This window comes from Eretmochelys imbricata, chromosome 3, assembly GCF_965152235.1.
Source record: "Eretmochelys imbricata isolate rEreImb1 chromosome 3, rEreImb1.hap1, whole genome shotgun sequence".
Lineage (NCBI taxonomy): Eukaryota > Metazoa > Chordata > Testudines > Cheloniidae > Eretmochelys > Eretmochelys imbricata.
This window is the reverse complement of record NC_135574.1, coordinates 127,799,790-127,827,581: the sequence shown is the minus strand read 5'-3', so window position 1 is coordinate 127,827,581 and position 27,792 is coordinate 127,799,790. Positions and strand designations below refer to the sequence as shown.

At 41.1% G+C, this 27,792-nt stretch overlaps 1 protein-coding gene across 1 annotated transcript; it reads right to left on the bottom strand.

Annotated features, from left to right (window-relative positions):
• LOC144262174 (sulfotransferase 6B1-like) lies at positions 1-26,063 on the bottom strand. Its single transcript, XM_077811824.1, has 7 exons — positions 25,862-26,063; positions 23,551-23,690; positions 19,183-19,272; positions 18,353-18,477; positions 17,281-17,377; positions 1,555-1,711; positions 1-131 (listed from the first exon to the last, which is right to left on the bottom strand). The coding sequence occupies exons 1-7, from the start codon at positions 26,061-26,063 to the stop codon at positions 1-3; spliced, it is 942 nt and encodes a 313-aa protein (XP_077667950.1).
• Positions 26,064-27,792: the final 1,729 nt, after the last annotated feature.

Genomic DNA, 27,792 nt, shown 5'->3' with positions numbered 1-27,792 from the left:
TTAGGCCTTGCAATACAACTCATATTTCATCTTTTCTCCCAGTTTAGTTCCTGCTAAACACTCTTCAAATTTTCTGTCCATTTCTTTACTCTGAGCTTCAGAAAAATGGTCCTGCCAGTCACCAACCGTTCCTGCAAACATTAAAAAAAATATATAATCATTTGTTAGAGAGAAACTCCTTGGTTGAAGTGGTAACTAGCTTTCCATTGCAAGGCTGATTTTTGCACATCACAACCTTCATTCCCCTAGCTATATCCCTTAGAATTGATCCTTTCTTCTTGAGACTCTACATTTGAGGTTTGTGACCGCCGGAGAATTTTTTCAGCAATGTATGAGGTGAATTGGTGAAGCCATTTCTAAGATGTAAGATTTTTTAAAAATACAGGTAGAGTTCTTGGTATATCTTCTTTTTTTAGTCATAACATATCTCAGAAATAACTGGCCCCAGAAACATCTGTTTTGTTATATTCAAGAGTCATTACACTCATTTATACCAGGTCTGATTTGGCCCCAAGTCTGTAGCTTTTTTTCTTGACCAGATGGTCTTCAAACTGCAAACTAAGCACGTGTATTGTTAGGCGTGGTACTTATTCTTAAATAAATGGAGGGGAAGACAGATTCTCCACCCACACTCCCCCATTAGTAGCTCTGTTCTTGTGTGCCACCCTCAGCCTGTGGCAAGCAGAGATCCTAACTCAGGGCCTGATAAGGCCCCATGATTCATGACCCACAGAGGGGAACCTCCATGCACAAATCTGATGTATTCTCTATGGAAGGTGGGGGTGAACTGTCTTCACTTCATCTTCCCCTTTCTTTGGAGCCCATGTGATCCACATATCAGGAGAGGTGGGCCAGTGGTGAGGCTGAGGGAGAAACAGGCGTGGTCTCCCCTCAGGGGACGGGATGCAGTCAAATGCCAATGAAAGATAATAGAGCCCCAGGCTAATGTGAGCTACAGGTAACCCCGCTGTGTTGCGGAGTACCTTCCTGAACAAACCAGTAGTAGTGCCAGAGTCACAGCAGCGATTGTATTAGACGATTTCAACTTTTGCACTGATTGTGGCGCTTCTACGTTAGCCCAAGATTCCACAGCCACCAATGACAGGCATAGCACTAGCCCGGGGACAGTCTGGTTCAACACCTAGAGTTGGATGCACTCTGGATTTTGTCTTTGGCCTGGGATTGGAGGTGGATGTTACATGCTCATCACAGTAGGAGATATAAGTGCTACTCTAGTGGCATGAGAGAGGTCTTTCCCTGGCCAGCCGCCCAGCAATAAAAGGTTCCTGGATACTATCCCAGCAAGACAGAAGTCCTGTGCCACTAACCCTTGCAGGGGACTGTGCCTTCACATCACACCAGCAAGCTAGAGTTGCTAAGTCTGTGATGTCACAGAGGACCAGACTTTTACAATAGCCCTGAAAGACTGGGATGCTGGAGCCAAGACCTCATCAGAACCTGCTCCTTCAGTTCACCCAGCCAGCTAGAGGTGCTGGCCAATGACTTCACTGCAAGGGACTGGTGATCACTTATAGGGAGTTTTCAGAAATTTACCTTTACAGAAGATAATTTTCCCAAATGTTCCATGAGTTTTGGAGGATTTCTCTTTCATAGCTTTGAAGCCGCTCTTCTCTACAACAGTCTGAATCTCTTCCTCACTCAGGGAGAACCCAAAGAAGTCAGCTATTTTTTTCAGTCCTAAAGTCTGATTCTGAAAAAAAGGAAGATAAGAGTGAATATTATTGAAACAACACTCCATTTGGATCGCACCTGTGGAGTAATTGTAACAGTATCTCTGAAGGGCTCGTACTTTCACAGAGCAGAATTACCATGAAAAATCTGAAACTACTTCATTTTGCATTACCAAGGAATTCTAACAGGTTTTAATTTTCAGACAGCTTCTGTACAGTGAGCCTTGTCCCCAACTCCTAACTCATGCAAGTAGGATTGTTTGTCTAAATGAGGACTGGGCTCTATACTTTTTATATGTGGCTGTGCCCTTCACACACCAAGTGACAGTGCATTTTGACAGATACGACAGTGAGCAGAAAGAGTTGTTCTAAGGGGATTTGACAGTAGTGGACCTAAAAATAATAAGAGGAAAACTAGGAGAATAAAATAAATTAATCAAATAAGGCAGCCCCTTAGAACAGGCCAGGAAACAGAATTTCCATCCCACCAAAAAAATTGAATTTGCAGAACTTTTCATCCAGATTTGGGATGAAAGGCCAAACATTTCAAATTCTGTAATATCTTGTTTCGAACATGCTGAAATGTTCCTATAGTGGAAATGTTGTGGTGTTTCCAAAGTGAAATATGATCACTGGGATACCCAGATCACCTACCTGGCAGGCAGCCTGGAGACCTGGCCAGCCAAGGAGACCAGTAGCCCAGGGAGCTAGGGAGTCAGCTGCTCAGGGAGCCTAGGATCCCACCTGTCCATTCATGAAGCAGGCATCCCTGGAAGCCAGCCACCCAGACTCCTGGCCAGAGTCGAATTATGGTTTTGTGGGGCCCTGGGCCACAGCTAGTGGGGGCTCCTCCCCACCCCTTCTGCCTGCATCCCCCTCGCCCTCCTCCAGGCAGTCCTGCTGGGGAAATGGAGTTGGGGTATGAGGGCTTGCCCTGCCCTGCCCTGCCCTGCCCTGCCTGGCACTCCTGCACTGGTGCCCCAACCTGCTCCACCCACCTGGTGCTCCTGCCGGGGAGTGGGGCAAGGCCCTGCACCCTCATCATGCTCCCCAGCAGGAGCACCGGGCTGGCGGAGCAGGTTGGGGCACCCTTTTTTCTAGAGCCCCCCAAGTGGTTGTGGCCCCTGGGCAGAGGCCCCATTGGCCCAGTGGCTAATCCGCCACTATTGGTAGCTTAGGGAGCTTGGAAGTCCAGCTCTGCAACTGCTCAGCAGATGGGGAGCAAGGAGCCTGGCTGCTGAGCAACAAGGAGCCTGAAAGCTCGGGACACCCCAGTTCCACCACTGAGGCTGCCAAGAAGCATGAGAACAGAGAGGTAGGCAGGCGGGTGAGCTGGCAGGAAAGCAGGGAGGCAGGATGGCCAGTTGGCCGGCCTGCCTGGTTTCCATCAAAAGTATTGAAGCAATCTACATGTTCCCATGGGAACATGTAGAGTCCATTGAATCAGCATTTTCTGTTGGAAAGCTGACAGTATCTTAAAGAGCGAGAAAGAGAGATTGCATTAGGATTTTTCTAAATAGATTTAGTGTGGGGCCAAGGTACCACACTGCAGGCATTGAAGAAATTAGATCACCCTGTTTTTATTTTATTTTTTAAAATCATCTCCCAAACACCTTGTCCAATTTGCAGCAAGCTTTCCAGGAAAAATTCTACCCTGCCCATTATCACATCTGTGAAATTTCAGGTGAATTCATTTCACTTTAGCAAGGTTAGGTGTCGAGACTGTAAACGGAACACGGTTTTTCCACTTAACCTATTATACAAGTGGTTAGTGTTTCCCCATGGTCACTCTCCATATGCTTTGTGGTAGCTGGGCATAATAGGAAGGCAAGCTAAAGACAGCCTTGATTTACAAATGTAAATCATTGTTAGGTGGTTTTGTGGATTTTGTCAGTGCTTCACACACTTCATGTTACTGTAATTTAGGTTTTAATGCGATATGTAGAATACATTCCCATCCAGCTCATTCGTGTGAGATTTTGAGACGTCCACATTTTAGTCCACATTGGTTACATATGACCATATCTTATTGTCCTCCATTTTGGCAAAATGTCCCACTGAAGACAATTTAAAGTTCTGACTGAGTGAGGACTGAAAAACTCGGCTGGTTTTATGGTGAAGATGTTTGGTCTGAGTTTCAGAGATGCAGCGCACCCACACACCCCAGCCAAACCAGTGGGAACTATAGATGTTCAGTATTTTTTAATATTAGGCCACTGGCTCATGTTGACATACTTACTTACCTTCATGCCCAAGGGAGTGTCATTTACCATTAAATTACACTGTATATCACTACCACAATTGTTTCGTTAAAAGACAGCCTTTGTTTCAGTCTCTCTGAATAGAGAGTTTCGCAAACATGGAAAAGAGCAGGAAGAAAGTAGTTGAATAGCTGGATAAGGCATTGGCTGATAGTGAAAAGGCAACGCCTGAAGACCTGCTAGTTTCCTATACAGGAATTTTGTACCCTGCTACTTTTTGCAACCTTGAAACTTTCCAAGTTCTTGATTCTTTTGAAGCCAGGAGTGAGGATGTGATCCTAGCGGGATACCCTAAAAATGGTGAATATTGCTAGCTTGTTACAAAACTAAATGTGAAATGTTATAAAGTAGTATGAATGATTAGGCAGCATTTAATATGATGATTATACATGACTGCAGTTTATAGTAAATGCAGTCCATCATGAAGATACTGTATTAGGGATTGTTCAGATGAATGAGGTGAGAAGAATAATTTTGGCCATTAATGACTGTCAATTAATTTCTTCTCCCTCTGAATATTTACATTTTACATTTTAGGTAACTATATGTCCAGTGTTTATCGGTTTAGAGAAAATGTTCATGTGTGTCTCATTGTAGATCTGATTCAATGCACATGACAAAGCTTTGCTAATATTTTGCATTGTGGTGATGAAAGAGCTGAGAAGACAGCTTGACTGTCAATTTGACTGAGTTTGAAAGGCTGGTGGTTGAAAAACAATTTCTTTACGTATTAATTGAGCATGTCTCATATAGAAAAATTAGCTCAAATTCTGCTATCAGTTGCACTGCTGTAAATCTGCAAACACTCAATTGAAGCCAATGGAATGATTCCAAATTTACACAGCTGAAATGTGAGAAAAAACACAATATGACTCACAGATATGAGGGTATCCAGATTTCACATAACTATGATAACAAGTGTTTCTGTCTATTTCCCCCAAATTGATTTCTTCTTTTTAGAAGCCATTATTGTATATTTTGCTTTTGGTCGAGCTAGTACTAATGGTTTACCCTGGATTGGCAAGTAGGAGAGTAGTCAGTGACAATGGTGGTGCTTGCATTTATCTGTGACATGAATTCACCCAGAGAACATAGTTTTTAATTTAGTGATTTATAACCTCATTGTGAGTCGCAAAGAAGTATGTGTTTCACAGACAGGACTGTTCCTGTTTGTCAACAGATTATTTAGCCCAATCATATGACACTTCTGTTCACTCATAGCTTGTGTCATAAACAACAGCAAAATATTTCTGTATCAAAGTATGAGTTCAGTTTTGTTAGCTATGATCCTTGAATGTTAATGTTTTTTCTTGCACAGTAATCGATACCATACATAGTTATTTCCAACTAAATACATTCAACACTTGTGACAATTTTCACTTCCATAGTCTTTAAACCAGTTTCTATCTTGTTTCAGGTACTAACTGGCTTGATCAAATCCTAAATGACTTGGAAATTACAGCTGCAAAACATACAGAGAAGGAAATGAATGAGAGAATTAATATTACAAGTGAATTTCTACATCTAGAATTTGGGGATCCAGAGAAATTTAAAAAGAAAAGGAGTCCTTGTGGCACCTTAGAGACTAACCAATTTATTTGAGCATGAGCTTTCATGAGCTACAGCTCACTTCATCAGATGCACGGGATGATATTAGAAATATTAATATGAACTGTATGACATATTGATAAGAATTGATAAAATGTAATGGCTGAATTTTACAGGTTATAGAGGACTCTTACCTCCCCCAGGGTGTGATCAGGTCAGCAAAATCAGAGTGCAGTGCATTTGCATTTCCATGACTGGAAACCATGGAAGTTCAGACAAGGGGTGGAGAATTCATGCAAATGACCTCCCCACCACTGGTTTCCTTAGATTCCGATCTGTCCTCCTCTCTCTCCTTTGCACTACTACCGTCCCCATAGAACTGACTATGAAACAGGCAGTTAGCAATGGGACTGGGGGTTGAGGAAAGATTCTGTTACGCCATCTCCATTTCATTTTCCATGGAGTCTCCCATTCTGGTTGCTAACAGCTCCTTCATAACTCTCAGTCAGCGCCAGGGTTGATTTTCTGCCCCACTGTTTCCCAGGATTTCACTCAGCTGCAGAGACCCCTCCCCTTATTTCAGAGTTATTGGGGGAGGCGATGGGAGGGCACTCAGACTCTGCCTTCGGAGAAAAGGGTAGTAGGGAATAGTTCTATGGCTGCTGCCCATTAGAGTCTTCTACTGGCTTTTCTATGTTACCATTCCTGATGTCTGATTTGTGTCCATTTATTCTTTTACATAGAGACTGTCTGGTTTGGCCAATGTACATGGCAGAGGGGCATTGCTGGCACATGATGGCATATATCACATTAGTAGATGTGCAGGTGAATGAGCCCCTGATGGTATGGCTGATGTGGTTGGCTCCTCTGATGGTATCGCTAGAGTAGATATGGGGACAGAGTAAGCAATGGGGTTATTACAGGGATAGGTTCCTGGGTTAGTGGTTCTGTTGTGTGGTGTGTAGTTGCTGGTGAGTATTTGCTTCAGGTTGGGGGGCTGTCTGTAAGCGAGGATTGGCCTGCCTCCCAAGGTCTGTGAGACTGAGGGATTATTTTCTAGGATAGGCTATAGATCACTGGTGATGTGCTGGAGAGGTTTTAGCTGGGGGCTGTACGTGATGGCCAGTGGTGTTCTGTTATTTTCCTTGTTGGGCCTGTCCTGTAGTAGGTGACTTCTGAGTACCCGATTCGCTCTGTCAATCTGTTTCCTCACTTCCCCAGGTGGATATTGTAGTTTTAAGAATGCTTGATAAAGATCTTGTAGATGTTTGTCTCTGTCTAAGGGACTGGAGCAAATGCGGTTGTATCTTACAGCTTGGCTGTAGACAATGGATTGTGTGATGTATCCTGGATGGAAGCTGGAGGCATGTAGGTAAGTATAGCAGTCAGTAGGTTACTGGTATAGGGTGGTGTTTATGTGACCATCACTTATTTGCACTGTAGCTTCCAGGAAGTGGATGAGGTTGATGATGGGGTGGAAATTGTTGAAATCCAGGTGGAATTCTTCAAGGGCCTCCTTCCTGTGGGTCCATATGATGAAGATGTCATCAATGTCGCATAAGTAGAGGAAGGGCGCTAAGGGACGAGAGCTGAGGAAGCATTGTTCTAAGTCAGCCATAAAAATGTTGGCATACTGTGGGGCCATGTGGGTACCAATAGCAGTACTGCTGACTTGAAGGTATAAGTTATCCCCAAATCTGAAATGGTTGTGGGTGAGGACAAAGTCACAAAGCTCAGCCACCAGGTATGCCGTGGCTTCATCAGGGATACAGTTCCTGACAGCTTGTAGTCCATCCTCGTGTGGAATATTGGTGTAAAGAGCTGCTACATCCATGGTGGCCAGGATGGTGTTTTCAGGAAGATCACCAATGCACTGTAGTTTCCTCAGAAAGTCGGTGGTGTCTCAAAGATAGCTGGTAATGTAGGGTCTGAGGAGAGAGTCCAAATAGCCAGATAATCCTGCTGTAAGAATGCCAATGCCTGAGATGATGGGGCATCCAGGATTTCCAGGTTTATGGATCTTGGATAGCAGATAAAATACCCGTGGTCTGGGCTCTAGGGGTGTGTCTGTGTAGATTTGTTCCTGAGCTATAGCAGGGAGTTTCTGGAGCAGATGGTGTAGTTTCTTTTGGTACTCCTCAGTGAGATCAGAGGATAGTGGCTATAGAATGTGGTGTTGGAGAGTTGCCTGGCAGCCTCCTGTTCATAATCCGAACCTGTTCATGACGACTACATGTCCTTTGTCAGCCCCTTATTATGTGTATATAATAAGATCTTCTACACTTTCCACAGTATGCATCCGATGAAGTGAGCTGTAGCTCACGAAAGCTTATGCTCAAATAAATTGGTTAGTCTCTAAGGTGCCACAAGTACTCCTTTTCTTTTTGCGAAGATAGGACAGACTCTTCTGCCGGGCTAAGTGTGTGGTTGAATAGATTAACAATAGTGTTGGGTGAGTTTGGGGTACCACTGTTGTAGCCCCCTGTGGCATGTAGGAGTTTAGATAGTTTACTGTCCTTTTTCCTCTGTAGAGAAGCAAAGTGTGCGTTGTAAATGGCTTGTCTGGTTTTTGTAAAGTCCAGCCACATGGACGTTTGCGTGGAAGGTTGGTTTTGTATGAGAGTCTCCAGTTTTGAGAGCTTCAAAACCAAAACTTCAAAAAGAGAGTTCAAAGAGAAACTGCAGAGCTACAATTCATTTGCAAACTTAACACCATCAGTTTGGGCTTGAATAGGGACTGGGAGTGGCTGGCTCACTACAAAAGCAATTTTCCCTCTCTTGGTATTGACACCTCCTCATCAATTATTGGGAGTGGACCACATCCACCCTGATCGAATTGGCCCTGTCAGCACTGGCTCTCCACTTGTAAGGTAACTCTCTTCTCTTCATGTGTCAGTATATTTATACCTGTATCTGTAATTTTCTGTAAAAATGCACTCCTTGCATCTGAAGAAGTGGGATTTTTACCCACGAAAGCTTATGCCCAAATAAATCTGTTAGTCTTTAAGCTGTTACCAGACCCCTCGTTGTTTTTACTGAATGGTATTAGGGCCAGTGTTCCCTCTAATTTTTTCCATCCATGTGCAGAATAAATTTTGTTATGTGCATCATATCAAGGCAATGTGTGGACATGTGCCACCAGTAGAAACAAAAAACCTAGATATAATATATATCTTTAAAGAGTTATCATAGGGATAATTACTCCAGCCAGTACAGGTTAGGTATTTTAGAATTTACTACTCAAAAAGAATTAAATTTAAGTGTAAGAGAGAAATAAAAATTATGAAATGCCTAGATCACTCAAATACCAGCACTTTGAAAGAAGTATCAAGAAGTAACTACAACAGCAATAATACACATATGTGTTGGGAAGTGAATGTGAAAGATAGTGTGTGTGTGAGACAGAGACAAACTGTGTGTGGCGGGGGGAAGAGAGAGACAGACAGACAGAGACACACACACAGTGTGGGTGGGAGAGAGAGAGAGAGACGCTTTGCCGCTTTAAGTACGCTGCCCTTTTAAGTAGATTGGTACTCACCAGTCTGAAGCCTGCTTGTTCAGACAAAACAGTAGCCACCTTCAAGCTCCCTCCGTCCCACTCCTGAGCCCTGTTGTGCCCCCCTCGTTCTGTGGAGATGGGGTACAGGGGTGGGAGGGGGACACCCTGACATCAGCGCCCCCCTTCCCCCTACTCTGCACAGCAAGCAGGAGGCTCCTGGGAGCAGCTGGCCAGAAGCTCCAAGGCAGAGGGCAGGAGCAGTGTGGCAGTGGGGGGAGGGGCACCTGATGTGTGTGGCACTTGGTAGACTGCTGAGTGGCCACGCAGCTTAGAGGGAACGTAGATTAGGGCCATAGTATTGCACCAAATTACTCCAAAAACAAGAGCACACTGAGGCAGCAAACACAGCAGGGTGCTAACCCTAGGCCCATGCACAGCTCTTCCACAGAAGACAGCAGTAGTAATCCGCTGAAGAATGAGGGCAGGGAGGGGTGTGAAGGGAACACTGATACTTTTGGGGACACATATGGTGAAACTGAGGGACCATATCAACTATCTGGTTGGACCTGCCCCTGTAACCCCTTCTTGGTTCCGCGTACCTACTGCCGGCAGCATGACCAGTCCATAAATCTGGTGGGAAGCCAGAACTGCAGCAGAGATATTTGGATCTATACTTCCTCTTGGTCTGTGGCTTTTCTGAAGTGTCAGTGGGCAAAATGCCCAAACATTAGGGACAAACGTGCAGATCAATGAGTAAATAATAAAGGATAGTGGGAGTATGAATGAATAACAATTACTGAACAAATATTACTTCCAAAGTCATAAGGAGGAGTTTCATTCACTGTCGAATACAGAGACCAACAGGAGCAAAAATTCAAGAGATAAGTGACTAATCCTAGATGAACAACCTCTAACACCAGTACAGAGCTCACAGAATCTGCAGCTGCTGAACAGCTGATTGATATGCCATGGACGCTCCCTGTAGACAGAATTTGTGTGTGTTATTATTTTATCATTTCTGTAAGTAACTGATTTTATTGCCTGAGAAAGGTGTCATATCGATGACTTCATCTTATAGGGCTCTCTGTTTAGCCAAAAAACTCTCATAACACAAGCAATGCAAATAGCTTCAGGTATCCTGTCAAAGGATCTCAAATCCTGACCTAGAAGGCTCTGCTGTAGTAGGGGGGACATCATCCAGTCTCCAGGTCCATTAGATGCTCATTCAGATTAATATGAATTGTTTTTAAAAATCCACTTCTTTCCCCCTTCAGCTTTCCACATTTACCATATTCCATCCTTCTCCACCTTTCCTTCTCTCATCCATCCAAAACACTCCCAACATCAGTTCACTTGTCTTCAAGTAACACTCCTCCTCCCACTGCCACGTTTTCTCTCCTTGATCCCAAAGGGGTAGCATGCAAAGCCTGTGACGGAGCCAGAAAGGGAAGAACCCAGGACTCCTGACTCCCAGTTTTATGTGTTACCCACCCCTTGGATTTCATTTTATCAAACTGGAAAAAAACAGGGTTTGGTTCAAGATTTAGGTTGGCTTTTATTGTGTTTAAACTGGATTTCCCATCTCTAAGGACAATTAGACAGAGCTATGATGATGATATTTGTGACATGTGACCTGTCCTTTTGGAACTGTAGAAAGATATTCATTAGTCACACATAATAATACCAGGCTCCTATATAGCCTTTTTCATCAGCAGATCTCAAAGCACTTTACAAAGGAGGTAAGTGTTATTATCCGCATTTTAGAGAAGGTGAAACTGAGGCACAGAATGGAGAAATGACTTGTGCACAAACACGCAGGTCTCCTGAGTACCAGTCTAGTGCTCTATCCATCTGCTTGGCCACAGAGCCACCCCTGAGATGACAGTAAACTCACCCTTAGTACGTAACGTACGTAAATGCACTAGAGGGTGCTATTGCAGAGGGGTTTGCTAGTTCTGTTTATCTGAACATGTAAGAGTTAGGTTTTGGAAAACAGGAGAAGTGCTTACTGTCAGCTGTTAGATAATGAGTGCATCACTGGTTCTACCTAAACTCAGCTGGACATCTCAAAAGAACAGGCCCCCTATTTCTAGTCAGGCTGGAATTACTGTTAGAACAGGGTCTTGCACAGTATTTCCTCTGGAGGAGCAACATACATGGGACCACATTCACTAGAGGGCATTAGAGGAACATTAATAATTGGGAGCATGGTAGTTAAAGTTTGAAAAAAATGAGAGACTCAAGAAGGACTTGGAAAAATTAATACTAATTTGTCTTAGATTCTGCAGTATGTTAATGATAGTGAAATAGTCATCCTCTAAATTGGCAGGAAATAAATATTATTTCCTATTAAGTCTAGTTTTTTAAAACAAAATTCTTAAAAAGATAGTCTCTTTAATAGACTGTTATTTAAATTTATGTTTCTTTCCAATTTTATTGAAAGAGGATGAAGGAATTACCTTTCAGAAGAATCATAATAACACACCTCCCTCCTCAAGTCCTGCCGAAATCTATTTTCAAAAGCAAGGCCAAAGTGAATCCTCATTTACAGTATCATAGAAAATACGCACTGTAATGGCATTTTCAGACCAGTCTGGATTTCCTCTATGTTATATGCAGGGCCTTGTGTTTTCTATGATTTCATCTAGGTTTTATGGTTGTGAAGATAAGATTTCTGCATGTGAACTGATACACTGTTATGTATTGAGACAGCAAACAGCTGAAAGAATAGCTTTAGGTTGGGAGTAAACTGGCCCCATTCATCTACAGGATGCATTGACACTGAAACCTAATGCTGACAATTTAAATGTTTACTGTTTCTCTGCTATCATTTCAGCAGAAATATCCTGCTAATGAGCTTAGCCATTCCTTATTTTTCAAATAAGATAAAATTAATTAAACTGTTTCTACTTATGCTGTGATTGTTAAACAAATATAAACTTTTTCTTACTTAATTATTATTAATTATTTGTATTACCATAGCGCCCAGAGCTCTAGTCATAGACTAGGATCTCATTGTGCTAGGAAAATTACAAACTGTTTTGTATTGACTTTCAAGCTTTAAATAAATAATTCATTTACTTATATTTTTTAGATACTGCTGCTGGTTCAAAATCTAAAAGACACTGGTGTATCTTACTTCCTTTTCACAACAATATGCCTCCACTTCCCTCCTTCAGCTCATGGGATGAGTATTTTACAGCTTTTATGCATAGAAAATGTACACTCTGTTTTTCTGTTTTTTAGCTATTCTGATTAATTAATGGATTGGCAAAACTGGGCACTGGGGTTCAGGAAGACCTAGGGCAGATTCTGATCTCAGTTGTAATGTTATAATTCGAGAAGAACTTCATGGTCTTAGAGTTATTCTAGATTTATAAATGATGTAATTGAAATCAGACTGTGACCACTGAAATCAAGAGATAATTCATTCGATGACACTGACTCCCTCTGCGATCTTGAGTAAGTCATGTAAGCTTTTACAGCCTGACCACCATTACCGTGAACCTTATATAGTCTGAAACACAGATTTAGGAAATTAAATATGAGTTATATTACTGACTATGCTAATACAGTACTTATTAAAATAGACATAACTATATTGGCCTAGAAATCCAAACCCAATATTCTAACTCAAAACAACTTCCCCCTAAACTTTTCTTTCTGCTAATCTATGCATAAGCTGAATTCATTTACTGGGTAGAAGGCTAAAATTCTTCCCTCTGGTGCACAAAGTAGGGAATAGAGGTGACCAAAATGTTTTCAAATAATTGTTTTTTGGGGGTCAAAAATATTTGCTGACTTCAGGCTGAATTTGGTAGATAGTTTTGTTTGGAAACAAAATTTCTAAACAAACGAAACATTTTGTTTCAATCATTCTGAATCATTTCATTTTGACTGTTTCAGTTGTAAATGTTTTGTTAAACTTTCTATTCAAAATGGCATTTCACTTTCAAATTTGGTCAGTTAAAGAAAAAACTACAAAAAGGGTGAAAAAAATCCAAAACGGCTTAATCAAAATGAATAACTCAAAATAAAACTTGTTTGGCGTCAAGTGAAATATTTTAGTTGATTCTAAACTAATTTTTTTTCTACTTATTTGATTCAGCAAAAACAAAAAATAATTAAAATTAAAACATTATTTTTGGTTCAAATCAAACCAGATTTTTTTTTTGACTTTTTGGTTCACTGTCTGAACCAAAAAATCCATCACCCACTCAGCTGTAATAGGGAACAGTGCAAAGGAGAGCTTCCTTTTCGACGCAGCCAACAGTCAGACAGGATGTCTCCCTGGCAAACAGAAGTGCACTGGAATGTTCAGCTGGCTAGCTTTCCAGCTTGTACACTATGTCCCTAAGGTGTTTAAGAGGGTGTTTAGTCCTTTCGACCTAGCAGATGTGCGCTCTTCCATTAGTGGCCAGTACTAGCCATCAGATGGAAGGAAATCTTATTGCTTCTGTTCAGAGGAGCAGTGGCAAAACGTGTTACTGTAGTTCTCACCTCAAAACCCTGTCTGACCCCATGAAGTCAGACTAAGCCTATAAAAGGAGTCCACGTTCCCTGTCTCAGTTCATCTTTACCTCATTATTATTGAATCATTCTGATTTTCTGGGATTTTTTTCTCCAGTGTGCAGGGGCTCCTATTTCGATTATTTAGCTGAATGGAACAAACATGTAGATGATGAAAATATCATGGCGATAGCCTATGAAGAGCTGAAAGAGGTGAAGTTAATGCTGTTTAAAGGAATCTTTACTTCATACTGAAACAGTGCATAGCAAATGATAACAACACATCTACTAAGCCCATGCCAGGCCTATACAATTCATTTTGTTTTTGACAGAAACGGACAAAACAGAAATTTTGATGAAAATGTAATCAAAAAGCCACATTCTATAAAAAAAACCCTCATGTTTCAGTGGAAAATTTTTAACCAGCTCTACTTAAACCCTATGATGAAATAAGTCAGATGCAAATGTCATATACTCCTGGTGAAGACCTCTGAATAGGGTGGAATTTCACCTTCTGTGACCACCAATGTGCCAAGAAACTTGACTCTAGGAACAAAGAGACTTTGGAATAAATAAGGCCTACATCTAATAGTATCCACTTCATGCGGAAATCATTACCAAGAGCCAACATCAGCCTTGCTGTAAGCAGGTGTAACGCAGTTATCTTCAAATGGATTTGCACTCACTTACACCATTTAGCCCTAAGATTTTTTTAATATATCCACACCTTCACTTGCAGTGTACCCCAAAATCTCATGCCAGGATCTATATCTTGGTTTGAAATGGCAGGCCACAGTAATTGTTAGTACAAGTATAGTCCGACACCATTGTTTTTACACAACTAGTGGATAAAATTAACGATATAACTAAATGATAATTGCTGGAGATCCAGTTCTTCCTAACCTTGACTCATGCCCTAAAGTCAGTTGTACTACTCATTTGAATAAGGCAAGCAGGATTTGTTCCCCAAGGGGTGCTGGGTTCCTGGAGTTGTGTGAAAAAAGCAGTGAGAGCCTGTGGAATAGTGTAAAGACTGTTTCTTAACTAAAGTTTGATTGTATTATAGCTATAGCAGTCACAATATCAGTGGTTAAAGATGACACATAAACGTGTATAATGCTTGAGTCTGATCTCCCACCAGTTTTATGCCAGTGTAAGGGCAGGTGTTTGAAATGCAGCATAACAGGAAAGTTTGAGTTAATGTCGCTAAAGTGCCAATATTTCAACACCGGCCCAAAACAGACTTCACAATTTGATGTAGCCATATCCCAAATTGTCACACTCAGCACCAAGCATTTCTCATTAGAGTCTAGGGGAGAATATCTAGGTACTCAGCAATTTTGAATATCAGGCCTAATTTTCAGTGCCTAAATATGGACTTAAGAACCTAACTTTAGGCTTCTATTTTCAAAAATCTTGAAAATTTTAAACTGCAGTGTTGTACTGCAGTTTGGCTGAGTTCTGTTCCCTTTTGCAACCCTAACTTCAAGTTAACAAAGTTTGTTTGTTTTTGTCTGTGAATAATAAAAGAAATCTTGTCTTTGAATAAAATGTAGTGTATTGTTTAAAAATAAAGGAAGAACTACATTTCCTATATAGTATTAATATTTATTATTTGTATTATACTAGTGCCTGTAGGCCCCAACCAAAATCAAGTCTCTGTATTAGTAGGTGCCGTATAACCAAAGGAAGAGACAGTTCAGTTCCTGCCCTCAAGAGTTTACAATGTAAATAGACCAGACAAACAAAGGATGGATGATAAAATAGAGGCGTGGAGAGAAGGAGTAACTTGCCAAAATTCACAAAGTAGGCCAGTGGCTGAGCTGACAGTAGACACAGATCAACTGACTCCCAAGTTAGCACCCTAGCCAATAAACCTGAAGCAATAGCTAGCTTTTTGTTAACCATTAGTTTCTGGCTGCGGGAATAACTGAGTTCATAGTCCAGTATTTTTAAAAAATTACTGCCCAGAGCTAAAGGGCACGTCATCTTATTAGCTTTGCTGAATTGAACAAAGTACATGAGGCTTGATAATTTACTGCCTTACCCATTGTGTAGTATATCTATAAACTAGTTATTTTATTTTAACATTTTGGTGCCAGGGTGAAGTACTGTATATTTTATTGATTTATGATGTTGACTTGTACCTTTGGCTTCTGTCCTGGCTTAAACTGGTGTAACCAAGAGCATAATCTGGCTCACTCTCTGAATCTTCTTTATACATCAATCCCTCTACCCCGCTGATAATCTTTGTTGATCTTATCTGAACTGCACCTAGTTTGTCAGTATCTTTTTAGCAATGAAGTTCTCAGAACTGAACACAATATTTCAGACACAGTCAAGTAGAGCCACATAGAGGGGAAATATCACCTCTTTGTTTCATTATTATTTTCTCTTTGCACCCTAAACTTGTACTGACCATTTCACAGCAGCCATATAGTATTACAAACTGAAATGTAGTTTGCTGTCCACTTTCATCCCTAAATCCCTTTCAGCATTGCTGTTTCCTATATATTCCCACTGAATATATGTGTTTGAGATTATTTTTCCTTTGGGAAACAATAGGCATTTATTCAGGTTGATCGCTATTTCACTGTACTCTGGCCATTTTTATCATTTCTCTCTGATCCTCTGTATCATCTCTTTGCACTTGTAGGTGTTCTTGGCTCCAGTATTTGAACAACTGCCTTACCTTGACATCAGGTGAGCAGGCCTGGAATATTATTCTCGTTAACAAATTTTCTGTTGAATTTTAGTGCTTAGGAAAGATGCTGAATTTACAGCCATGGAGATTAAAGTCCTCTCTCTATCCATATAATAAGTACCACATGGGACAAGGGAGCACCAGTGTCCTTACCCTCCCCTGCCAAAAAGCTTTTCCCTGCCTACCGCATGGAAAGCTGAGGGTGCAGGGTATTTCAGTTTCCCTGTTCACTCAATTATTACCATAGCCGGTTAGTGCATTATATATTAGGCACACTTCAAACACCTTTTTCTGAAATCCACTATCCCACTCGTGACCCTAAGCATCAGGATGGGCTACCCCAAAACCTCAAGCCAAGTTCTGTGTCTTGGAGACCAACAGAATCTGTGAAATAGCGTATAAGTCATTGCTAGACTATAGTTTTAATTGTATTATAGATACAGCAATAACAAAAGCAAGAGTTAAGAATGACACACAAGAAAATGTGTACAGGGCCTGACTCTGCTCTCCCTCCCGCCAATTTTGTTCTGGTGTAACTTCACTGATTTCAATGGAGCTGCTGCTGATTGACACCTATATAACCAAGAGGAGAATCAAGGTAATGTATTTTGGGAAACTAACAGTCAAATTCTCTGTGGGTATAAATGGGCACAATGCCTCTGACTCCAATGCAGTTTTCCCCATTTACACCAGCAGGGAATTTGGCCATAAATCTGCAGGCAAATTTCCCAAAGCCATTCAGTCCCAGACTAAGACTCTATTTTCAGAACGATGAAAAGCCTTAAGAAAATATTGTGCTCCCTTTATTTTAATAACTACTCTCTCTGTCCTTCCATTTCATCAATGCTTATTATGGGTCTTCTAATGGAAAGATTTCTATTGACTTGAACTGGAGATAAATCAGTCCCTGTGTTTGGTAGAAATCCCTTTATGAAGAAGATGCTTCATTTAAAGCATTTTTTGAAAATGTCTCCACATACCAAATGCTGTTAAATATTTTAGCAAGACTGATGGAGTCAAAAGACAATCTGTATAATTGTTACCTGAACACTTCTTCAGTAATCTCACCTCTTTCAGTTCTTCATAGGTTATTGTCATAACATTTTCATCATCAACATGCTTGCTCCATTCACCAATGTAGTCAAAATAGGAGCCCCAAAGCATTGAAGGACACCAAAGAATCATATAGATTAATAATTATTAACAAGAATAATGGCGGAAGACTGAGTATATTTCTTAAAACCTAGACTAATAGTTAGAACTTCAGACTGACCCCTCTGCCAGGCAGCATAGTCTCATGGCACTCTTGAAGAAGATAGTTAGAGCTTGATGTTCACTTAGCCCACTAAAGACATAATAGGATTTAGTCCAGTTCCGGGTACCAGAATTTTAGGAATTTTACTTAGAAACCTCTATGTTCCTTTTATTCCTCAAACACTTTGTACTGGAAATTAATTGTCATCCCTTAACTATTAAAATAAGGTGAGAGATGCAGGTAGGTTGTTTTGCCTGGGTTTGAAAGTTTTTGGTTATTTACTGTGATATTTTTAAAAATGCATTTGCTATTTGTTCATTTGCCAACAATAGAAAGCCACCTTTTACTAAACTGATTTGTGGCAGGCCAGACTAAAACAAAAGTCACATCTGTGGACTTTGCAAACAGGGAAAAGGGTTCCCCAGGTGAAGGCAAAGACGGGGGCTTTATTTCAATTCCCCTTCCACGCCCTTACAAGGCAATAAAAATGTGTCCCCTGACATTCTTTGGAGATATCTGCCTCAAAATCCTTACCTAACAGTGAAGGAAATGGGGAGTTCCAGTTTACTCTGTTCACAGAACTTTAGCCTTGGGCCCATAAGCTTGGGTCAGCAATTTGGGCTTCCTTATAAACTCTAGATTGCTCCTGTGAGACTGTTTCTTCCTTGTCCTCAGTCATTTTTATAAAAATGATACATGTTCCCACAATGAGCCCCTTTTAAAAGAAGATTGTCTGAATTTTTAAAGATCCTTCTATTAATCTCTGTCATTTTTGTGATAAAATAAAATGAAAAAAGAATAATGAATCTGGGTTACAAATTCCATATTTTCAGATTTAGTCTATACATTGAATAATTGGGATAGGTAGAAAAAGGAACAGTACTTTTTCCAGTCATGAAAGCTGTGAAGAACTCATCCCAGGTCTCATAAGAGGGAAGTGGAGACATGCCATTGGTAAAATGGTAAAAAGATGTAGCTATGTCTTTAGGATTTCGAACAAGCACCAGAATCTAGACAATTTATATATATGTATTATTTCTGGAGCTAGAAATAGCAAAACTGCAGTATCAGAAAAATAATAATATTTAATTGTAATATTGGTAATTTCTTATACCTCATATATTAAGCACAGAAATAACAATGTAATCCTATATGCAAATGATGCAATTCTTTCATTATTCCTCATTAGATTTCAAAGATTATTGGCTACATTCACTTAAGCGTGCTTGCCCTGATCTCCCCAAATTAATTATACACTATCTGCATGTGCTTTGTCTGAAACAAGACTCCTTCACCCATTTGTGTTAATGAATATTCTTAAAATAAACTGGATTAAAAGTTACGAGGACAAAATCAAAGGCCATATTGGAAAAAATAAATAGTGGTACTCAAGCTCCATCCACACCGAAGCCCCACCCACTAGTGACACCAAAATGAGAGACCACCCACAATAGACTGTGTAGCAATTCCTCTATCAGTGGACGATCCCTCTTCTACTGAGTGATCCTTATGGGGCTGGATACACTCTCAGACTTCATCGTGCTGTGATGTGAAATATCTATGCTGTACTAGACAGAGGACTATGCCCTAAAAGTGGCCATAATGAGCACTCTGTACCTATTATGTAGACTTTGAAAATGACAATGGAAGTCTAAAGAAGCCTGAAAATTCTACTGAAGGGCATATGTCTACAAGACATTTAAATGAGCACTCACTTTGGCTTTATTTTTAAAGATGGACTCAGGTAGATTGTGCGGAAGGAGATGAGTAAATATAACTCTTCTAGAAGATAATTTCTCCATTCGCTTTAATACAAATTGAAAGAAGAGGAAAAGCAGACAAATCAATTAATGCAACATTACATTTTCTGTAACCCTATGCCAAAATACGCCATTGCTGGTGTATCAGTGGCTCTGGAAAGCTCTGCTGAGCTGATAGCAGTTTTCATGTCTTAGGAGTTCTGTGATTTTTCTGGGATGAGTGTCTCAAATATATAGACACCCCTGAGTGTAGTAGAATTGGGAAGAGACCTGGCTAATACCCACCGGATAAAGTGAAATATGATTTCACACTTCCCCCTACATGATGGAACACATCTAAAAGTAAGAAACAGAATCTAACTGGGGAATGAGGGAAAAGGGAGATGAGCACTAAAGGACATTGTTTGGGGTCAAAAGGAGGAGTTATAAAGATGGGGGGATCTGTTGGGACTAAGAGAGAGGGGGTTGGGAACTAGAAGAAGGAAAGAGGTTCTGGTTGGGTTCTGAGGGGGTGTGAAAGATGGGACAAGGAGAAGAGAGGAACGTAGAAAAAAGTGATAACTCAGAAAGTTCAGGACAACCATCTGAGCTCTGACTCCTCTTGGCTGTATCTTTCAAAGAGTTCCCATCAGTAACTGGCATCCTTGTTTGCAGTCTCAGCAAAAAGGCCAGGGACTGAATAGGCATTGGGGATAGAGCTACTCTGTCACCTCTAGAGCTAGCTCATCTAGATCATGACTAAGGCACATTGGCAAGACAGCACAGGGAACCTCTCACTAACTCTGCAGAAGCTGTATCTCTTTTCTGGATAAATAAACTTCGCCTTTGACAAGCACTAAGCTCACGTCAGAAACAAAACTAAGTACATGAATGAAAATGTTAATAAATACACAGACTGGAGGTGGTGAGCAGCAGAGCAGTGATGGATTGAATCAGCCTGGCACTGGTGCAAGAGGGATTTCATCTAGGATTAAGTACCCAGGCCCGGATCCACAAAGGGACTTAGTCATTGCGATGATCAGTATTGCATTACCTGATTTTTAGGTCCCTAGAAAACCACAGGAACCACACTGTGATCCACAAAGCCTGAATTAGGCAACTGAGGCTCCCTATACAATGGATGGGGAGAGACAGGTGCCATACAATGCGATCTGCAAAGCCAGCACGCTGGGGAGGAGCCACCTAAACTAGCCAATGGGAAACACAGGTGAGAAGGTGTATTCTAAGCCCTCAGAGATAGTGCTTAGGTCCGGGCTACAGGGAGGTGCCTATCTCTGCTAGTGATCCACAAACTGGGAAAAGATAGGCACTCCTCTGCCTCAGTCACATGTGATGCTGGCAGACCAGGTGCCAGCTCATGCCAAGGCCCCTATGCCTCGACTGAACACTGGCAAATGCACAGCTGGAAACCAGTCTGGCTCACCTGTGTGTTCATATTGTTAAAATTGGTATTAGGTTTATAAAAGAGTTTAGTGTTTAGACATTATGAAATGCTTGTAAATTGCTGCCTGCATTAATCTTACTTATAAAATCTGTATCCCGTGGTATACGGTAATATTTAAGTGTTTGTTCGATAACTGTAAAAGTGTTTGCTCTGAAACTGTAAACCCCCACAGTCAGAATAGAAATATTACCAAGTGTGAAATACTAGTTGCCACAAGAGGCTTTATGTCTTGCCCAGCAAAAGAAGGCCCATAGACACCAGACAAACCATTGTGGGACATCAGAGGACAAAAGACTTTGTTGATTGCTCGCCCCTACATCCATGAACAGGAGATGTACATGTGAACTTGTCCCATCAGCTTGAACTCTGGTGGAAGGGAGTAAAAATCCCTGACAAGAAGAAACTGTATCTTTATGCTGCTTGGACTCTGAGGGGCAAGGATTACTAAACATAAGCAAAAGATCCCTAGTGTTTGGCCTGGGTTAGCCCTAAAGGATATATAGAGATTGCTTATTATAGAAGCTTCTACACCTTTTGGAACCTAAGTCTGTAATTCATTTACCTGCTTTAACCTTGTAAATAACTCTCTCATCTCTTTTTCTTAGTTAATAAATCTTTAGATAGTTTCTTATAGAATTAGCTACAAGTGTTCTCCTTGGTGTGAGATCTAAGGTGCAACTGACCTGGGGTAAATGACTGGTCCTTTGGGACTGGTAGTAATCTGAATATTGTTGTGATTTTGGGGGTAAGGGGTAAGGAGCTGAGTTTCACAAAAGCAAGCTTGCCTAGGTGGCCAGATAGACTGAAGTGCCCACGGGGATGGTCTGTGGCACCACGTTAAGGCTGTTATAGTGCTTGAGAAGTTCACACTTGATATCTGGTTGGTGAAATCTAAGTATAGAGTTCACAACTAGCTTCGGGTTTGTGCCCTGAATCTTAACAATGTGCCCTGAGATTGGGACTCATGCTCTTGAGACACTCCAGACAGCTTGACAGTATGCTGGGCTTGATCTGGTAGGTGTGCTCAGAGTCAGCATTTCCCAAATGTGGCCACCATGGCAGCATGCGGCCACCAGGGTTTTTTCTTGCGGCCACGGCCTCCTGGGCTGTGGGAGATGGGGGGATGTAGTGGCCACTCCCCCTCCCTTTGCTCCTGGACGCCCTGCCTTGGTGTTGGTTGCTGGGGCCACAGTAGGGGTTGGGACCTGCCCTCCTCTGGAGACACCTGGGCCATAACAGTGTAGGAGCAGGCACCCAATGAGTTCCCCTCCTTCCCGGGGGCGGTGGAGCTCAGGCTTTGGGCTTCAGCCTGGGGTGGTGGGGTGGCAGGCTCTGGCCACAGGGCTTCGGGCTCCAGCTGTGCAGCAACAGGCCCCAGGCTCCGGCGGTGGGGCTTCAGGCTCCATCCCCCTGCTGCATCCCCTGGAACCCCATCCAGGGCTTAATTTGTTCCCAGACTTGGCAGGACTGAGTAAGTCTGCAGTTAAAAGTGATACTTGTATGTTTGTTAATATCACTTTTCACAATGGACTTACTAGCTAGCAATAAATAAATGGCAATGATTAGGGTGTGTACATGTGCAATTTATTTGTTTTTCCTAAAGTTAATTATGTATTTTAGGGAAAAGTGCAAGAGCGGCCACCAGCAAGAGTTGGTGGCCGTACTCTGAGGCCACCAAAAAATTTGTCCTGAGAACCCAGATGTACATAAAACAACTGGGGTGGGGTGCAGGATGGAAACAAGGAGGAGAAGGAACACTTCCCTTTTAATCTTTAGTCCAATGGTGAGAGACCACTCCTCCCCCCGGTTCAACTCCCCCCTTGTGCCTGATGAGGTGAATGGATTTGAACAAGAAACTCCCACCATTCATGTGAGTGCTCTAATCAGTGGACTATGGAGTGACTCTCTTTTTCTCACCTAATTAATATGTAATTAGTCAATTAAAGTGGAACAACTTCTGTTGGAGAGATTGAAGGAGGCCCACATCAGGAGATCCCATAGTCCAGTGGTCAGAGCACTCACCTGAGAGGTGGCAGATTTCTGTTCAGATCCTTTCTCCTCATCAGGTAGAGGGTGGACTTGAACAAGTGGTCTCTCACATTCTGCTGGGCTAAAGAGTATAAGGGAGGTGGTTCTCTCTTCCACTGCCCATTTTGGGTAGATCTAGGCAGCATCTTGAGCATGCCTACTGGATTGGACTCAGCACACCAGTTAGGCAGAGGAACACCTATTTTCTCCAGTTTGTGGATTGCACAGGAATTAGTGGGGAAGATAGACGTCTGGATGCCTAGGGCGGTATCTGTGCACAGGCCCAGAGGCAGAAACATAGGTGCCTAGAGAACTTTTACTGAAAAGACTTAGGTGACATGCGAGTTTGGGCACCTGCAGGGTTAGGTGGCAGCCAATCAGGAGTTTTGTGGATCACAGTGGAGCCTAAAATTGGGACTTACCCACCTAAGAACCTTTGTGGGTCTGGCATTTCCATTCTATTCCATGGTCTTTGTATGGAACTCCTCCGTACACCCTATTTGGAATAATATATTATTGAGTTTTTGTAAGTGTCTCATGTAATTGTTATTCATTTGCATTCTCCTCAACTCTTTCTGACTGCCCATTTACCAGCATTTCCCCCTGAATTGGGTGGCACATGCAGCATCTATTCAAGTCACAGCAATTGCTGTGGTTGGACAGAGACCTTGCTTTGCAATGGTATTTCACACACCATGTTGCCATCAATTATATGTGAAACAGTATGTCTTAGCAATTTCAGTAAGTGTTCAGGGCCAGATCCTCAACGGTATTTTGGCACCTAACTCCTATTGAGTTCCATGGGAGTTAGGCACCTAAATACCTTTGAGGATCTGGTCCTCAGTTCCCACCTGATATTTCTCAGCATCTCCAACTTCAAGGTAAGGAAATTCTTCCAGTTCCTCATCATTCAGGCTATTTGTTTCATCTTCATTATTTTCTGCAGATGTTGTTACCAAGTCAGTTAAGATCTGGCCAACCCAATTGGAACCTTAAAAATTCACAGAACTGGTTTAAAAACCTTTGGGGAAAAAAATAATTTCTCAGGTTTGAATGTATATACAGCAATTGGAAAGATTTGTACAGAGTATATTAACTCTGAAAAATCTTGAAAAATCAAGAAAAACAAGAAAAATCAATGAGCTTCAAGGAGCTAAATAAATTAAGTCTGGGCCTGGCAGACAAACTGGGACCAGACTTGATAGCAAGAGCTCCAAGGCTTCCTAAAAGAGTATAATTCAGGTCTGTTCTTTTCTTATTACGGAAGAGAAGCCTATCTAACTTAGCTTGTAGTGACATGAAAAATACTGTGAGGCTAAATAGGCATATAAGCTGTTTGTTGTTTTGAAATATTTTTTTCTAATGCTTATTCTATTGCAAATAAACATACTGATTTTAAGGAGGCAGTTGGTCACTATATCATTGGTCACAGGCTCCCAAAAGGAAGAAATTGAGGTTTCCAGTTGAACCTGCATGGTAATAAGTGATTGGCATGGATGTGGTGTTGAACCCTGATCCCCATCTAAGGGTGGGGAAGTTGTGAAATTCAACACCTGAGACAGGTAAGGGCACGAAGCCTAACACCTGAACAACAGGTACACTGAGAGAGACTAGACAGGGGACAGAAATGAACACAGCCTCAGCAGTGTGACACTTACCATACATTAAGTTCAGATGTACAGAATTATTCAGTTAGATAACACAGGAATATTAATCAAAATCAACAAGAAATATTCTGGTTCTGCAGTGCATTGTACTCTCTAGCTGATTCTGTTGTCAAAACTTTGTCAAAACTCCTGTTAAGCCAAATCCATCCCTGATGTGACTCCAAGTCAGTGAAGTTACATCAGGATTGAATTTGCTCCATTAACTTTTGTTCTTGATTACATGTTATACAGTAGAAGCAGTATATGGGAATTATTAAAGCCATTTACATCTATTTTAATTAGGGTTGGAAACCAACAGAATGGAGAAGAAAGCCACATTTTATACCTATTTTAGTAGTTCTAGATTAGTTATAAGAGAAGTTTTCCTCTTCTTTTTTCTGGTGAAAGTTTCATGCATACTTTTCTAAAGACCTGACTGAGACTTTAAAAATCTAGCCAAGTCTGAAGACTGTGCTGTATAGAAACTTATACTAGTAGGTAAAGTTGTACACAGAACTCCAGTTTGTAAAACTGCCTAGTAGAAAGTGATATTTTGATGCATCAATTGTAAGAGAGCATAGAGTGAGTTCTCACCCTTAGCCTTGCATTTCCTGACATTTGGGTGCTGGATTTCTCAATCTTTATTGTTGCATTAATGACAGTTACCCCCATGCCCATGGAATTTTTGGAAGAATAGGGAGAAATGCCAATAGAGCAGGTGTGGGATAATCTGCCTCCCACGTGAAGTCTGATTCTCATCTCTAATAGTTAGAGATTGGCTTAAGCCCTTAATCATCACATTTAATATCTCTTTCAAAAGTTTTATCAGAATTATGATAATTAGATAGTTATGTCTTCCATGTAAATGTCCTATCCCTTTTTTAATCTTCATAAACTCTTTGCTTCAGTGACTTCCTGTGGCAATAAATTCCAGCATTTAAAGTTTCATAGAGAATAATTTCCAGTTTCATCACCCAAGTAGGATTGAGTGAAATCAATGGAAAGAAAAAATTACAAGAATTCATGGAGAATTATTCACTAATTCACTTTCCATGATTTCACAATCCTAACATGTCAATTTTTCGAGAAGTTTCAGAAAACTGCAATTTTTTTAATAGGAAGAAACTAAAAGAAACTAAAACGCATGAGAAACCAAATGCTAAATGTTATGTAAAAATACATATTTGTAAATGTTGCAAATATAACAAAATGCACAGTACTACAAAACAATATATATGCACCATAGAAGCAAGTAATGTTTTCTGTAAAAACCATTACTTTGATTTTCCTAACCTGTACATTTAAATTTTTAAATAGCAATGGCATTTCTTTGGCAAGGAATATGAGATAAATCATTTTTCTTCTCTCATTTATATGAATAATTCCCATTGCCATATCTTCCTAACCAAGGTTGTTTAACATAAACTGGAATAATTCATTCACTGTTTTAACTACAGCCTGGTTATTTATAATTATATTACACCTTATATTTCCATAGCAAACACATTATATTCACTGGTTTTAGGATACCCTGCTAGGATCACATCCTCCTGCCTGGCTTCAAAGGACTCAAGAGCCTTGACTATTTCAGGACTGCACACAGTTGTGGGGTAGAGAAGCCCGTTGTAAGAAAAAAGCAGATCCTCATGGTCCATTGTGTCACCAACAGCAATTGCCTTATCCACCAGATCAATGAATTTCTTCCTATGGTTTGCCATTCTCCTCTCTCTTGATGTAAAGCTGTATGCAGACAGAGACAGGTGCAGACTACCTTTTAGTAACCCTTTTATGGATTAAGTGAACATTTGACTCCTCCCTATTCATCTGTAGACAGCGATAGAGCCCCAGACAGAAAGCCTGATCCAGCTCATGTTGGGGTCATTTACAGTCCTGTCATTCACATCAGTGGGAGTTGGAGAAGACCGAAAGAGGAAAACAAGGGAATTAAATTGCTTCTTAAGCCAAAACTCTTATATAATTTCAAAATATCACATGTAAAAGATTGCTGTAGAATGAGTTCATAGTGCCCGTGTACATAATACATTAGTGACATGCAAAAAATTACACTGATGCTAGGTTCCTGTTGGGATAGTACATGCCCCAGAATAGGTTTCCCATGATAACCCTGCCCTTTTACATATGCATTACAATGGGTTTTGTCTTTACACAATCACATCATTCTTTGAGTCCTGAGACCTGAAGAAGAGTGGCTTCCATATAGGGCTTATGGCTTCAGAACTCGCCTGCTAGGGTGGGTCACCAGAGCCTCCATTTGATGGCCTTCAGGGTACAATGGCTAGCTCCTCCTTTCAGCCAAACATTTTCTCAAGTTTGGAGTGAGATGATGGAGTTTTTGCTATCTAGTGGTTGGGGGGATGGCTGATTTTTTTCTTTAATGAGTACATAATGTTTTATTAATGATTATTATGTTTGTATTAATATAGATCAATTAGTGTCTGTATCAAGGTATGAAATCCTGGCTCCATTGAACTCAAAGGCAAAACTCCCATTGACTCCAGCGAGGCCAAAATCTCTGCCTTGAGGAGCATCTATGGTCTCAGCCTTTCTGATACTGTATTCCCATGAGCAATAAGTCCCATTCTCCTCATTCACTGAACCCCATTCCCACAATCCCAATCACTTATTTGAAGACTTTGAGTTCCTCCTTAAATTCTACTCCTCTCTGCACAGGACCTTGGTAAATTCTTCAAGGAGAGAACTGAGACCATATTAGGGTTAGGGTGCGGTTTTGGCGGTAGAACCATGGCCCATTTTATTTCAAACCCTACCCCAATGAAATAATTTGGGATCTTTGAGGGAAATCTTAAGGGATTTCCTTCCTGCAGGTATTTCTTCAGACAGGGGTGGTTGGGCCCTTTGTTTGTTATGGGTGGATTCTTATTATCATAGAACATTAGGGTTGGAAGGGACCTCAGGAAGTCATCTAGTCCAACCCCCTGCTTAAAGCAGAACCAATCACCAATTTTTGCCCCAGATCCCTAAATCACCCTCTCAAGGATTGAACTCAAAAACCTAGGTTTAGCAGGCTAATGCTCAAACCACTGAGCTATCTCTCCCACCCAAATAGCAATGATCAGGCACAACAATAAGATTAGGTCATGCCAGAATGGAGATTCGTGGTGGAAAGCCAGCTAGAAAAAGTGAGTTTTGAGGAGGGATTTGGAGCAGAATTAAGTGTCTTGGCAAAAGGCCTGATAAAGTCTTAGTAATATGAGCTCTCAGTACAGCATTCTGCTATTAAACATTTGCTAAGAGATTGGGAGAGAGCACGATACTTTATACAGATTATATAAAATGTGCAGAGTCACGACGCCATCTGAATGCACCAAATGTCAAAAGGGGAGGATGGCAGAGGAATACAATTTTGTTTAAAAGCTTCTAAGAAGGTGTTTACAAAAAGTGGAAAATTAAAAAGATGAGAGCACT

Coding starts and splice junctions, on each gene's coding strand:
- LOC144262174 (XM_077811824.1), bottom strand. CDS start 26,063: ATGGCAAACCATAGGAAGAAATTCATTGATCTGGTGGATAAGGCAATT. Junction 17,378..18,352: donor ACAGCTTTCATGACTGGAAA/AAGTACTGTTCC, acceptor TTGGTGTCCTTC/AATGCTTTGGGGCTCCTATT. Junction 1,712..17,280: donor CCTATGAAGAACTGAAAGAG/GTGAGATTACTG, acceptor CCTTTTTTTCAG/AATCAGACTTTAGGACTGAA.